Consider the following 15,139-nt stretch of genomic DNA (forward strand, 5'->3'; position numbering starts at 1 on the left):
ATGGAATGTTATCAAACACATGGAAACCATGTGTTTGATGTATTTGATAACATTCCAATCATTCCGCTCCAGTCATTAACACGAGCCCGTCCTCCCCAATTAAGGTGCCACCAAACTCCTGTGGTGCCCACACATACTTGAAAGTTTTTGTGCTTAGGATTCTGAGCTGGTAGGTATGGTGGTGGTGGGGGGGGTATGTGAATTAATGATCTCCTTTGTCATTGACACACACACACACACACCGTGTGGGATCACTGCATCTTTTTTGGGTAAGAACATCTGACACAATTGTCAGTGCGCTCCTTTTCCTGGAACGTATCACTCGGTCTCTCATCCTCTCGCCGTAGGGGAGCTAGAGTGAGGGATGTGGTGAGGTATGTTGTGGGATTCTCTGAGTCACACCCACACACTCTGTCCTCTTGGCCCCTGCTGAGAGTGTGTTTGTGTGATGTAGTCTGCCAGCTCCACACAAAACACACAGCAGAGTGAGACAGGGAGAGAGCAGGAGAGAGAGGGGACGAGTGAGAGAGAACAGGAGAGAGAGGGAGAGAGCAGGAGGGAGAGAGAGGGTGTGAGGGAGAGAGAGAAGGTGAGAGAGAGAGAAGGGAGAGAACAAAAGTAACTAGAGAGAGAGAAGGGAGAGAACAAAAGTAACTAGAGAGAGAGAGAGAGAGAGAGAGAGAGAGAGAACAGGAGAGAGAACAGGAGAGAGAGAGAAGATGAGAGAGAACAGGAGAGAGAGAGAGAGAGAGAGGAGAGAGAGAACAGGGAGAGAGAGAGAGAGAACAGGAGAGAGAGAGAGAGAGAACAGGAGAGAGAGAACAGGAGAGAGAGAGAGAGAAGAACAGGAGAGAGAGAGAGAGAGAGAAGAACAGGAGAGTTAGAGAGAGAAGCACAGGAGAGTTAGAGAGAGAGAGAGAGAGAGAGAGAGAGAGAAAGAAAGAGAGAGAAAGGAAGGAAAGAAGATTGCTCTAGCTGCTTCCTTCATCTGCGTTCCTCTTTTAGTTTCCCTTTGGATGGTGTCATGCAGATACACTGAAAAACCATGCAACATGTGACACGAGTATGACCTAAATGTCAGTGTTGAACTTTTTTTCAAATTCTGGAATATGATCTGTGGAAAATATGCATCTCTAAGGTGATCATACATTTAGCAGGAGGTTAGGAAATGGAACTCAGTTTCCAACTAATTTTGTGGGCAGTGTGCACTTAGACTGCCTTCTCTCGAGAGACAGGTCTGCCTATGGCGGCCTCTCTCAATAGCAAGGCTATGCTCACTGAGTCTGTACATAGTCAAGGATTTTCTTACTTTTGTGGTCAGGTATTCTGCCACTGTGTACTCTCTGTTTAGAGCCAGATAGCATTCGAAATTGCTCTGTTTTTGTTTGATTCTTTACAGTGTGTCAAATTGTAATCTTCTTGCTTAATTTGGTGGGGTCTAATTGTTTTGCTGTCCTGGGACTCTGTGGGGTCTGTTTGTGAACAGAGCCCCAAAACCAGCTGGCTGAGAGGACTCTTCTCTAGGTTAATTTCTCTGCAGGTAAGGGCTTTGTGATGGAATATGTAGGCATCACTTCCTTTTAGGTGGTTGTAGAATTGAACAGCTATTTTCTGGATTCTAGCGGGTATAGTCCTAATTCTGCTCTGCATGCATTGTTTGCGGTTTTGCGTTGCACACAAAGTATATTTCTGCAGAATTCTGCATGCAGAGTCTCAATTGGGTTTGTACTATTTTGTGAATTATTGGTTGGTGAGTGGACCACATACCTCACAACCATTAAGGGCAATTGGTTCTATAACTGATTGAAGTATTTTTAGCCAAGAATGTCGAGTTTATGTTCCTTTTGATGGCGTAGAGGGTCCTTCTTGCCTTGTTTCTCAGATCGTTCAAATCCTTGTGGAAGTTACCTGTGGTGTTGATGTTTAAGCCACAGTAGGTATAATTCTCTGTGTGCTCTACGGCAACGATGTCCAGATGGAATTTGTATTCGTGGTCCTGGCAACTGGATCTTTTTTGGAACACCATTATTTTTGTCTTACTGAGATTTACTGAAAGGACCCAGGTCTGACAGAATCTGTGCAGAAGAGCTAGATGCTGCTGTAGGCCCTTCTTGGTTGGGGACAGAAGGACCAGATCATCAGCAAACAGTAGATATTTGATTTCTGAGTTCACCCCATGGCCCAGAGGAAAGAAATGTGTTTATTTGCCCATTTTAACTGCACACTTGTTGTTTGTGTAAATTAATTGTATATTGCAATATGCCACCCCCCAAACACCGCTTTCCATAAATTTGTATAGCAGACACTCATGACAAAAGGAATCTAAAGCTTTTTTGAAATCACAAAAGCTTTTGTTTTGGTTGGTTTGTTTGTCACTAAGGGTGTGCATGGTGTATACGTGGTCTGTTGTACGGTATTTTGGTAGAAAGCCAATTTGACATTTGCTCAGGACATTGTTTTCACTGAGGAAATGTTGGAGTCTTCTGTTGATGATAGTGCAAAGGATTTTTCAGAGATTGCTTTTCATAGACGTTGATTCCACGGTAATTATTGGAGGGAAACTTGTCACCGCTTTTGTGGATTAGGGTGATCAGACCTAGATTCCAAATACTGGGGAAGATGCCAGAGCTGGGGTTAATGTTGAAGAGTTTAATAGCCATTTGAATTTGTGGTCGGTGTATTTTATAATTTCATTTAGTATACTATACCATCAACACCACAGGCCTTTTTGGGTTGGAGGTTTTATATTTGGTCTTGTAGCCATTCCAATGTATTTGGAGAATCCAGTGGGTTCTGGTAGTCTTTAGTTTAGTAGTTGATTCTAAGTTCAGTATATGATCATGTACAGTATATGTTTTTGTTCTTGGTTTTTTGTTATATGTCCAAAAAGGTTGGATAAGTGGATTATCCATACATCTCCATTCTGGATAGATAGCTCTTCGTGTTGTTGATTGTTTAGTCTGTTCCAATTTTCCCAGAAGTGATTTGATTCAATGGATTTTTCAATCACATTGAGCTGTTTTCTGGCATGCTATTCCTTCTTTTATCTTACAGTATTTATGCATTGTTTTAGTGATTCACCATAGAGAAGGCGTAAGCTAAGGTTTTCTGTGCCTGTGTTTTTTGGTTGGATAGGTCTCTCTCTCCTCTGATGACCACTGTATTTATCCCCTTCCCTCTGTCTCTCCCTCTCAATCTCCCCTTTTCCTCTCCTCCACGCTTGCCTTCCCACTAATGTCTATGACAGGTGTTCTCCCAGGTGTCTGTTTGAATAGCCTGGGTCCGCCTTCAAAGCCAGCATCAGCACTTCCCCTTCCTCCCCCCTTCTCAGAGAAAACTAAAAGGTCTGTCTCCTCCCTTTCCTCCCACATCTCTCCCTTTTTTCTTCCCTTCTCCCCGCAGCAAGGGGAGAACTAAAAGGCCTGTCCTCACCCCCTTTCCTCCCACATCTCTCCCTTTTTTCCTCCCTTCTCCCCCCAGAAAGGGGAGAACTAAAAGGCCTGTCCTCACCCCTCTGTCCTCATCTCTCCCCTTCATCTCTCCTGACAGGAGCTGCGTGTTTGGCATGGGGAGGTGAGCTCCATCGCTGGGCTGTTCCATTATAGTCCTCTAAGCAACACATAGGGGGACTCTAATAGCGTCACATAGAGAGAGGGACAGAGAGTGAGAGAGGGATGAGGAGACAGGGAAGAGAGAGACAGAGACACAGACAGACGAGGTAGGGACGCTCAAAAGGGATGTGGTTACAGGGATAATGGGTCAGCTTTGATAAAGACTGGGCTGCCATTAAAATGCATGAATAGGTCTGCTCTGACTGAATAGTGAATAGTGGTTGTTACTCCAGTTACTTCTCAATCAATCAGCGACTCGTTTCAACTAGAGGACTGCAGGTAAATGTAGACTCACTTTCACCCCATTTCAATACCTGACCTCCATTTCAGGTCTGTGTGATTGTGCAGGGCTGAAGCCAGCCAACCCTTAGGTCCTCCGGGACTGGGTTGGATAGCTCTCTCCTGCTGCTGTGTATGGTTCAGGCTAACCGGCAGGAGGAGGAAGAGGAATAGTTTGAAGCAGCGTCCTTCCATCTCTTTAGGCATGCTGGCATGCTCAGATCCTCTCCTACTAACTGGGCAGCAGCAATGTTCTGTGCTCATCGATTTGGGCCCTGGCACACCTAATGACACCTCCAGTTAGAACAGAATGAAGAGGGAGCTGCCTTGTTTATCCCCCAGCTCAAGACAAGACAATAAAGAGTGTGTGTGTGCACGCGGGCGTACAGATGTTGAAAGACATGGTTCCTTTCAGGACTGCCAGAACCATTTTACCGAGTACAGAAACAGTGTGCAAAACTCACCAACCCCAGTCCTCTTCCACATACAAAAAAAAGACAAGAGCACCAAAAACAAAGGACCACTAGGCACAGATGTCAGTTTAACGTTTAGTTTTGATTTACAGTTGGTTGAGTTGTCAACTAACGTGAATTCAACTTGAAATCAACAACAAAAAATGACCATGTCATTGGATTTAGGTTCAAAGTTGGGTGAAAAAAAGACTAAATGGCCTTATGTTGATGTCTTCTTACAAATCCAATCAGTTTTACACCTTTATTCAATCACATTGATTTATTTAGTTGAAATGACGTGGAAACAATGTTGATTCAACCAGTTTTTGCCCAGTGGGGAAACATTGACATTGGCACACTGGTGGCAGCTGCTCACATATTATGTCACTCTGTTGTGACCGTGCTGAAAGAGCACTTTGTCATAGAAGCCTAAGTCTGTGTGTGGTGACATGCTTTCATTCATCCATCCATCCTTCTCAGTGCAGAAAAACAGGTCGTTGTGCTGTAGAATCAGACCAACATACAGCATTCACTCATTTCACTCAACCTCTAACCTCTAAGTACTATATCTCTTGACACATTGATGAAAATAATCATGGCCTCTAAACCTTCAAGCTGCATACTGAACCCTATTCCAACTAAACTACTGAAAGAGCTGCTTCCTGTGCTTGGCCCTCCTATGTTGAACATAATACATGGCTCTCTATCCACCGGATGTGTACCAAACTCACTAAAAGTGGCAGTAATAAAGCCTCTCTTGAAAAAGCCAAACCTTGACCCAGAACATTTTTAAAAACTAATCGGCCTATATTGATTCTCCCATTCCTCTCCATTTATAAAAAAAAAAGCTGTTGCACAGCAACTCACTGCCTTCCTGAAGACAAACAATGTATACAAAATGCTTCAGTCTGGTTTTAGACCCCATCATAGCGCTGAGACTGCACTTGTGAAGGTGGTAAATGACCTTTTAATGGCGTCAGACTGAGGCTCTGTCCTCGTGCTCCTAGACCATAGCGCTGCGTTTGATACCATCGATCACCACATTCTTTTGGAGAGATTGGAAACCCAAATTGGTCTACACGGACAAGTTCTGGCCTGGTTTAGATCTTATCTGTCGGAAAGATATCAGTTTGTCTCTGTGAATGGTTTGTCCTCTGACAAATCAACTGTACATTTCAGTGTTCCTGAAGGTTCCGTTTTAGGAGCACTATTGTTTTCACAATATATTTTACCTCTTGGTGATGTTATTCTGAAACATAATGTTAACTTTCACTGCTATGCGGATGACACACAGCTGTACATTTCGATGAAACATGATGAAGCCCCAAAATTGCCCTCCTTGGAAGCCTGTGTTTCAAACGTAAGGAAGTGGATGGCTGCAAATGTTCTAGTTTTAAACTCTGACAAAACAGAGATGCTTGTTCTAAGTCCCAAGAAACAAAGAGATCTTCTGTTGAATCTGACAATTAATCTTGATGGTTGTACAGTCGTCTCAAATAAAACTGAAGGACCCTGATCTCTGTTTTGACGAACATATCAAGACAGTTTCAAGGACAGCTTTTTTCCATCTACATAACATTGCAAAAATCTGAAATGTCTGTCCAAAAATTATGCAGAAAAAAAAATTAATCCATGCTTTTGTCACTTCTAGGTTAGACTACTGCAATGCTGTAATTTCTGGCTACCCGGATAAAGCACTAAATAAACTTCAGTTAGCAGCCGTGTTTAGCACTAGAAACAAAAGATTTGATCATATTACTCTAGTGCTAGCTTCTCTACACTGGCTTCCTGTTTAGGCAAGGGCTGATTTCAAGGTTTTACTGCTAACCTACAAAGCATTACATGGGCTTGCTCCTACCTATCTTCCGATTTGGTCCTGCCGTATATACCTACACGTACGCTACAGTCACAAGACTCCAGCAAACAGCTGGAGGCAGGGCGTTCTCCTATAGAGCTCCATTTTTATGGAATGGTCTACCTACCCATGTGAAGACTCATCTCTTCAGTAGGTCCTATGATTGAGTGTAGTCTGGCCCAGGAGTGTGAAGGTGAACGGAAAGGCACTGGAACAACGCACCGCCCTCGCTGTCTCTGCCTGGCCGGTTTCCCTCTCTCCACTGGCCCTGTCCGGGAGTACCGTAGGATGGGTCCTACAGTGTCTCCTGACCCCTCCTGTTTCAACTCTCTAGAGACAGCAGGAGCGGTAGAGATACTCTGAATGACTGGCTATGAAAAGCCAACTGACATGTACTTCTGAGGTGCTGACCTGTTGCCCCTGCAACAACCACTGTGATTATTATTATTTGACCCTGCTGGTCATCTATGAACATTTGAACATCTTGGGCATGTTCTGTTATAATCTCCACCCGGCACAGCCAGAAGGGGACTGGCCACCCCTCATAGCCTGGTTCCTCTATGTTTCTTCATAGGTCCTGGCTTCCTAGGGAGTTTTTCCTAGCCACCGTGCTTCTACACCTGCATTGCTTGCTCTTTGGGGTTTTAGGCTGGGTTTCTGTACAGCACTTTGTGACATCAGCTGATGTAAAGATTTTGCAAATCAATTTGATTTGATTTAGTCATACCTGGGTTCAAATAGTATTTGTGTTCTTTCAAGGAGTGTTTGATTGAGTCTTGCTTGAGTGCCAGATGGACGGGGTTGGACACTTTTGGAACTATTACAATAGTCTTGGCTCTGGTCTGGGTACATGTTCTTTAGCTAACAGCTCACAGACACAGTTCAGGTAGGCTAGTCTACATTAGATTATTATTGATAAGAGCGCAAATATTTGTATTTGTCAACGGCAGTCAAGCATCAATCATCATGTCACCAGTATCAGACCCCCAATATTATTGTAAAGGAGCATCAAGACCGGCCGTGCACTTTCATCACCGTGTGAAGGCCATCATAATTGATTTCATCTGAAGCCTAATAAACTGCATGGTTTTGTAGTGGGAGACCACATATCATATCGCGTGACTCCAAGTTTACTTCGATGATGGTTATTATATCAAAATGAGCATAAAAATGTTTCCACCGCCATTTCTAGCATAATTAATTTTACCAACACAAAAATATCCCACCGTGTCAAACTAACTAACTATCTGTCGGCATTTTTAAAATTGTACAGAAACTAAAAAAAAAATCATTTTAATTTTATTACCTTTATTTAACTAGGCAAATCAGTTAAGAACAAATTCTTATTCACAATGACAGCCTAGGAACAGTGGGTTAACTGCGTTGTTCAGGGGCAGAACAACAGATTTTTACCTTGTCAGCTCAGGGGTTCGATCTAGCAACCTTTCGGTTACTGTCCCAATGCTCTAACCACGAGGCTACCCCGCCGCCCGAGTATAGCTTTACTCGCATAAAAACTGTGGTTTGTGATGTACAATCTCCAGGGCTGGAATACTAAAAACAGGTCCCACACCACCACAAACCTTCTCTACCTGATGCACTGTAATCCCACAGTAGACCCCTGTAACAGTAGCTACCTCCATATAGACATCACACCAAACACTCACTCTTTCACCACCCCACCACCATCCTAGGAGATGAAAACACTCCAGTCCCAAAACCACAGAATCAATACCAGCAAGCCAACTGCTGCCAGGAAAGTTAAAGAAGGAGTGGCAGAACAGGAGTAGAGAGAGGAGGAGAAGGAGAGAATAGGAGCAGGTCTGGGAGCCCAGCGGAAGAGAGGAGTGCTGGCTGCAGACAGATAAGTGTGGTTTGTTAAAGACCACTGACAGGGTTCCATAGGCTACATTCTAAATGTAACCCATTACAGTTAAGTGTCCAAAATGGTCATCAGTAACGTAATTTTGAGATTACCCAAAATCAGTAACGTAATCGGATTACTTTCCCCTTAAAGAGTAACTTTCATGAAAAGTTGTTTTAATCGAAAACCAGGATGTTTTAGGCTTAGTTATAGTGAAACACATTAATTCTGGTCTTCATTTCGACAGTTCATTGCCAGGGTTGTTCTTTTAGTAGTACATCTAGCTGTTTTTACCCCTAGCGGTTCAACTCCACCATTGAAGTGGTGATGTAGAGGCACCTTGAGAAGGTTCCTCTGTCGTCTCAAGGAAGGGGTTCAGTATGAAGTACACTCCCTTCTAGATGTGCTGGGTGGTACCACCTCAAGGAAGGGGTTCATTATGAAATACACTCCCTTCTAGATGTGCTGGGTGGTACCACCTCAAGGAAGGGGTTCATTATGAAGTACACTCCCTTCTAGATGTGCTGGGTTGTACCACCTCAAGGAAGGGGTTCATTATGAAGTACACTCCCTTCTAGATGTGCTGGGTGGTACCACCTCAAGGAAGGGGTTCAGTATGAAATACACTCCCTTCTAGATGTGCTGGGTGGTACCACCTCAAGGAAGGGGTTCATTATGAAATGCACTCCCTTCTAGATGTGCTGGGTGGTACCACCTCAAGGAAGGGGTTCATTATGAAATACACTCCCTTCTAGATGTGCTGGGTGGTACCACCTCAAGGAAGGGGTTCATTATGAAAAACACTCCCTTCTAGATGTGCTGGGTGGTACCACCTCAAGGAAGGGGTTCATTATGAAATACACTCCCTTCTAGATGTGCTGGGTGGTACCACCTCAAGGAAGGGGTTCATTATGAAAAACACTCCCTTCTAGATGTGCTGGGTGGTACCACCTCAAGGAAGGGGTTCATTATGAAATACACTCCCTTCTAGATGTGCTGGGTGGTACCACCTCAAGGAAGGGGTTCATTATGAAATACACTCCCTTCTAGATGTGCTGGGTGGTACCACCTCAAGGAAGGGGTTCAGTATGAAATACACTCCCTTCTAGTTGTGCTGGGTGGTACCACCTCAAGGAAGGGGTTCATTATGAAGTACACTCCCTTCTAGATGTGCTGGGTGCTACCACCTCAAGGAAGGGGTTCAGTATGAAATACACTCCCTTCTAGATGTGCTGGGTGGTCCCACCTCAAGGAAGGGGTTCAGTATGAAATACACTCCCTTCTAGATGTGCTGGATGGTACCACCTCAAGGAAGGGGTTCATTATGAATTACACTCCCTTCTAGATGTGCTGGGTGGTACCACCTCAACGCTCACTATAAAAGCAGGTGACCGTGTGCTTTATTTGGCAATGGCCTTGGTAAGTGGAGTGTACCAATACATTTTGCATGATGCTTCCTTGACTAAATTCAAAAGGCAGTTAGGCACATTTCTACATATGACTTAATTCAATGTTTTTGATTACCGTTTCATACACATCTATGTGCTTTTATGAAGAAAACAAAATGTAGGCTGTGAGGATTATATGTTTATAATCGTAGCTACATCCATCGTAACAAGAAATAGATGACAATGGTGGTCATGTCAAGTCATTGTATTTTTCCCCAACTGCTATGACTGATTGGTGGTGCAGTATGCTAAGACAGTTGGCTCATATTTGTGAGTTCTAATACCACATTGGGCAGATATATATAGATTTAAAAAATATAAAATTAACCCCTTTTTTGTGGTATCCAATTGGTAGTTACAGTCTTGTCTCATCGCTGCAACTCCGTACAGACTCAGGAGAGGCAAAGGTCGAGAGCCATGCGTCCTCTGAAACACAACCCAACTAAGCCGCACTGCTTCTTGAGACAATGCCCACTTAACCCAGAAGCCAGCCACACCAATGTGTCGGAGGAAACACCGTACACCTGGCAAACGTGTCAGCGTGCACTGCGCCCGGCCAGCCACAGGAGTGCACAACGGGACAAGGACATCTCTGCCAGCCAAACCCTCCCCTAATCCAGATGACGCTGGGCAAATTGTGTGCCAACTGGTGTCCCAGTTGCGGCCGGCTGCAACAGAGCCTGGACTCGAACCCAGAATCTCTAGTGGCACAGCAATGCAATGCCTTAGACCACTGCACCACTCGGGAGGCCTCAGGCAGATATATGTTTTTTTTCAAATCCTTTATCTACATTATTTATTGCCTGCCACACACTTGTAATTCTGAAAAGTGAAAGCATGTCTGTGAGAAGGGATGCCCTGGTAGTAGTTGTAGGGTTTTATACAGTACCCAAGACCAATCTGAGTTAATTTGACCATTGAAAAAAGAGCTACTGTGTAAATACTGCAATGTGAGTTGGATTGAATTCATCTTAATTTCCAAGGTGATGATTGCACTTTTCTTCCCAACACAATACAATGTGAGTCCACATTTATTTTGCGTCCCATGGGGGATTCGAATTTACACCGCAAGTGGCAATAGATGTCAGCAAATAAGTGCCTTACACAGTGAGTTAAATGTGCATCATAAGCAAATACGTCCCTGGACATCATTTTATTATCAGAGCGTGCCAGTGGACTCCTGGTATATTTTAGTGAGAAACTTTTGGAATCAGGTACAACTACCTTTACCCACCCCCAAAATGAATATTTACTAGCAATTCCCCCAACCACTACTTCTCACCTGAATGCATGTTTTGAAAATTTTAAGGGGTAAGGGCAAAGGCGGAAATTGGGGTTGAGAGTTACCCTTTAAGAGGCATAAGACGACGACAAAAAGGATCCACCAAACGCATTTGGTGTGTCATCATAGTGGACTGACTTTTGGTCAGACTCGTTCGAGTGGAATTAACTTAAAAATGGCACCTTTTTGCCAAAGGCTGAACTGAATGTCATTGAGAAAACAGAAATGATGCCATAATGTACTTTTACACAAAGATCCTTTTGGAATTGAAAAGTAATCTAAGTAATCAGAGTTTTTCAAAAGTATCCAATCTGATTACAATATTTTTGCTGGAATAACTGATTAGTTGTTTTTTGTTGTAATCAGATAATATGTAACTGGACAACACACAGCAAGAGAAGAGAGGAGGTGGACTTATTTTACCTGGATGAGAGACACGTTGTTGAGACTCAATCTGAAGAGGAAGTTTCTGTGTAAAAATGACAGAGAGGAAATAACAGTTTAAACAAACAGTTAATAAACACTTAGTTTACACGGCAGTTGTGTGTGTTTTCTGTTACAGTGAGTCAGAAATGGCACCACAGGTCCCAGAGTGGGTTGGCGGAAGAAAATAAAAACTGGGGCCCGTAGTTTTTCCTAATCTGGTATTCTAACCAGGTAAACCTCTGGACCTTACACAATAAGAAGTGATTCATCTGTTGTGAAAATTTTTAATATGGGCTATGATGGGACCAGATACTTTCTAATCAGGTAACATGGTTAAAAAAATCATGGCCCTTGGCGAGGATGAAAACTCTGCAACCGTGTAGTCCCTTACGGAAAAAATACATGAATTTCACATATGATAACGTGTTTTTGTAACACTTGACATGAGACATTTCACATGTGAAATCATGGTGTTTTTGGAACACTTCACATGACATTTTCTTGAGTGTATTTTTAACAAGGCTGAGATATACTATAAAGTTCAAAGTGTAGGAATACAGGTGAAATGATTTAATGATACAGACATGGTGGCGTAGAAGGAAGATCGGAATGCCATGAACCAAGAGGTTGTGAGTTCAAATCACAGATAAGGACATGTTGAATAATAATGACTGTATAATTAAACTAACACAGTGTGCAAAACATTAGGAACATATGCTTTTTCCATGACTTAGACTGACTAGGTGAAAAATATGATCCCTTATTGACATCACTTGTTAAATCCACGTCAAATCTGTGTAGATGGAGGGGAGGAGACTGGTTAAAGGATTTTTAGGCATTGAGACATGGATTGTGTATATGTGCCATTCAGAGGGTGAATGAGCAGGACAAAATATTAAAGTGCCTTTGAACGGGATATGGTAGTAGGTGCCAGGCGCACCGGTTGAATTATGTTAAGAACTGCAACATTGCTGGGTTTTTCACACTCAACAGTTTTGCATGCGTATCAAGAATGGTCCACCACCCAAAAGACATCCAGCCAACTTCACACAACTGTGGGAAGCATTGGAGTCTAAATGGGCCATAATCCCTTCGGAATGCTTTCGATACCCCGTCAAATTGTGGCTCTTCTGAAGGAAAAAGGGGGTGCAACCCCATATTAGGAAGGTGGTCCTAGTGTTTGTACCCTCAGTTTACATCATGTATGTTAAAGTGAGTCAAATATGTAAGTTGAAAACACTAAAAAGTTTAAAAAGTTAAAAGTACAGTGTGCATCATAACTCATTTTTGTTTGCAGGGCATCACCTGTGAAAATCCACATGTGAAATATAATCACATGTGAAGTGTTCCAAAAACTAAATGGTTTCACATTATTTCTCATGTGAAAGTCCACATCATCACATGTGAAGTGTTTCAAAAATACATGGTGTCACGTGCAAAACATGGGGAAATGTCACGTGAAATCATGTGTTTTTTTCCGTAAGGGAGTGTTCATATGAATTGTATTGGAGAAAATTAGGGTTAAGGGCCTTGCTCAAGAGCACATGGACAGTTTTTTCACTTTGTCAGCTCTGGTATTCAAACCAACGACCTTGTGCTCTAAATGCTAGGCTACCAAGGACTAGGGAGGTTTCCTACACAGACACAGAGAAAGCAACATGATTGGACAATAAAAAAAACTCACAGGGCTGAGCTTGTTTTATGTAGTCCTGCCCTATGCAACCATAGACCTAATGAAAAATGTACAGTGTGTCAGCTATTTTGTTTATTGATGAATTCCAGTTAATAATTTGGGTAGCCTAGTCAGCACAAGTTTAAGTATAAACCAAATTTGATCCCATTAATATTTTAACACAAACAATTGTCTATAAATACACACCGCTTCGTTTACCCTGACCAGAGAGACGCACAGTAGGCTAGACTATGCAACTGCTGTTGTTAGTAGGCTACAGTTGACCAGACTGAAAAATAGTATTGTTTCCACACAATACAGCATATCAGATCGCTAAGGTTTAGGTGTATGGGATACTACATTTATGAATTAGTTTTTGCTTGTGTCTGTTGAGAGTAATGTGTTATCACACTTACTAAATAAATACCTGAGGAAAATGGAGAGCGCGCCATGAGCTTTGTGCCTGTACCGCTCAAACTGCAATTTTCCGTTTAATCTGATTGGTCAAGACATGCAAAGAGCCTGCAGCAGCACTCCGATGTGAAGCACAGAGGAAATGTGGGTGAGTTGACAAATCATTAGGCAAAATCTAAAAATAAAAACACTTTGACCGTGTTTTTAACGCTTTGCATCAATATATTGTATTGAACTAAATAGAAAGAACTGACAAATGATGCCTCGCCACATGTTTTCTGGCAGCCCATTACTGATACTCTGCAGTCATATACATTGTTTCAAAACGTCCAGCTGCCAAATTCCAGACCAGGCCCTATCAAACAAGCCTCAACAAACTACTTAAAGAGCAACTGAAGGCAACTTATCTGGTAGAAAACATGTATTGAGTATCAACATTTACTACAAAGTGTAAATAGGATAATTTTGGTCATAAAGTTATTCTTGTCCAAAACTGAGATTGTTAGGATTGTAAGAAAAGCCATAGTAAATTGTTAGGATTGTAAAGAAAAGCCATAGTAAATTGTTAAGATTGTAAAGAAAAGCCATAGTAAATTGTTAGGATTGTAAGAAAAGCCATAGTAAATTGTTAGGATTGTAAAGAAAAGCCATAGTAAATTGTTAGGATTGTAAGAAAAGCCATAGTAAATTGTTAGGATTGTAAGAAAAGCCATAGTAAATTGTTAGGATTGTAAAGAAAAGCCATAGTAAATTGTTAGGATTGTAAAGAAAAGCCATAGTAAATTGTTAGGATTGTAAAGAAAAGCCATAGTAAATTGTTAGGATTGTAAATTGTTAGGATTGTAAAGAAAAGCCATAGTAAATTGTTAGGATTGTAAAGAAAAGCCATAGTAAATTGTTAGGATTGTAAAGAAAAGCCATAGTAAATTGTTAGGATTGTAAGAAAAGCCATAGTAAATTGTTAGGATTGTAAAGAAAAGCCATAGTAAATTGTTAGGATTGTAAGAAAAGCCATAGTAAATTGTTAGGATTGTAAAGAAAAGCCATAGTAAATTGTTAGGATTGTAAAGAAAAGCCATAGTAAATTGTTAGGATTGTAAAGAAAAGCCATAGTAAATTGTTAGGATTGTAAAGAAAAGCCATAGTAAATTGTTAGGATTGTAAGAAAAGCCATAGTAAATTGTTAGGATTGTAAGAAAAGCCATAGTAAATTGTTAGGATTGTAAAGAAAAGCCATAGTAAATTGTTAGGATTGTAAGAAAAGCCATAGTAAATTGTTAGGATTGTAAGAAAAGCCATAGTAAATTGTTAGGATTGTAAGAAAAGCCATGTGCGAAACATGAAATATAAATGTTAAATTAGATCTGTAAACGTATGACTATAAATGTACATTTACACATTCAATTTGTAGTTTACTTCTCCCTTTACTCAGTTACAGATCTTTTTAATCGATTCAAACTTTTGTCAGTATTGTGGCATCTGCAAAGGCCATCAACCAAACGTAGCTAGTTGAAGTTAGCTTGTCAATCAAGCAACTCCAGCCCAGACATGAGATTTTCCATGCAGCTTCCGGCTTCATTTGAAAATAAAAGTCTAGAGCTTGTTTTAGAACTGCATTCAATAACGACGTTACACCAGTATATGGCGTAGTATAGGCTTGGGCATTCAGCAAATTATTTGTGTGAGAACGATAAAGACAGCCTTGTCTAGAATAACCGCCTGAGCTGCAAAATAGAAAATAAATGATTTAGGCTAGGCCTATTCCGCTATCTAAATATGCCATGCTGTTGTGTGTTATTTAATTTCCATATAATTGCATAATTAATTTTTATAGCC

General features: G+C 41.6%; 1 protein-coding gene across 5 annotated transcripts in view; it reads right to left on the bottom strand.

Annotated features, from left to right (window-relative positions):
• The window catches only part of LOC115130065 (semaphorin-5B-like), a 326,138-nt gene that overhangs the window by 180,472 nt on the left and 130,527 nt on the right, over positions 1-15,139 (bottom strand). For all 5 annotated transcript variants that reach the window (XM_065018604.1, XM_065018613.1, XM_065018596.1 and 2 more), the window contains exon 5: positions 11,215-11,260. In XM_065018604.1, coding sequence (XP_064874676.1) covers positions 11,215-11,260 — 46 coding nt within the window. The remainder of the gene's footprint in view (positions 1-11,214; positions 11,261-15,139) is intronic.

Source organism: Oncorhynchus nerka, linkage group LG1, assembly GCF_034236695.1.
Source record: "Oncorhynchus nerka isolate Pitt River linkage group LG1, Oner_Uvic_2.0, whole genome shotgun sequence".
NCBI classification, from domain to species: Eukaryota; Metazoa; Chordata; class Actinopteri; order Salmoniformes; family Salmonidae; genus Oncorhynchus; species Oncorhynchus nerka.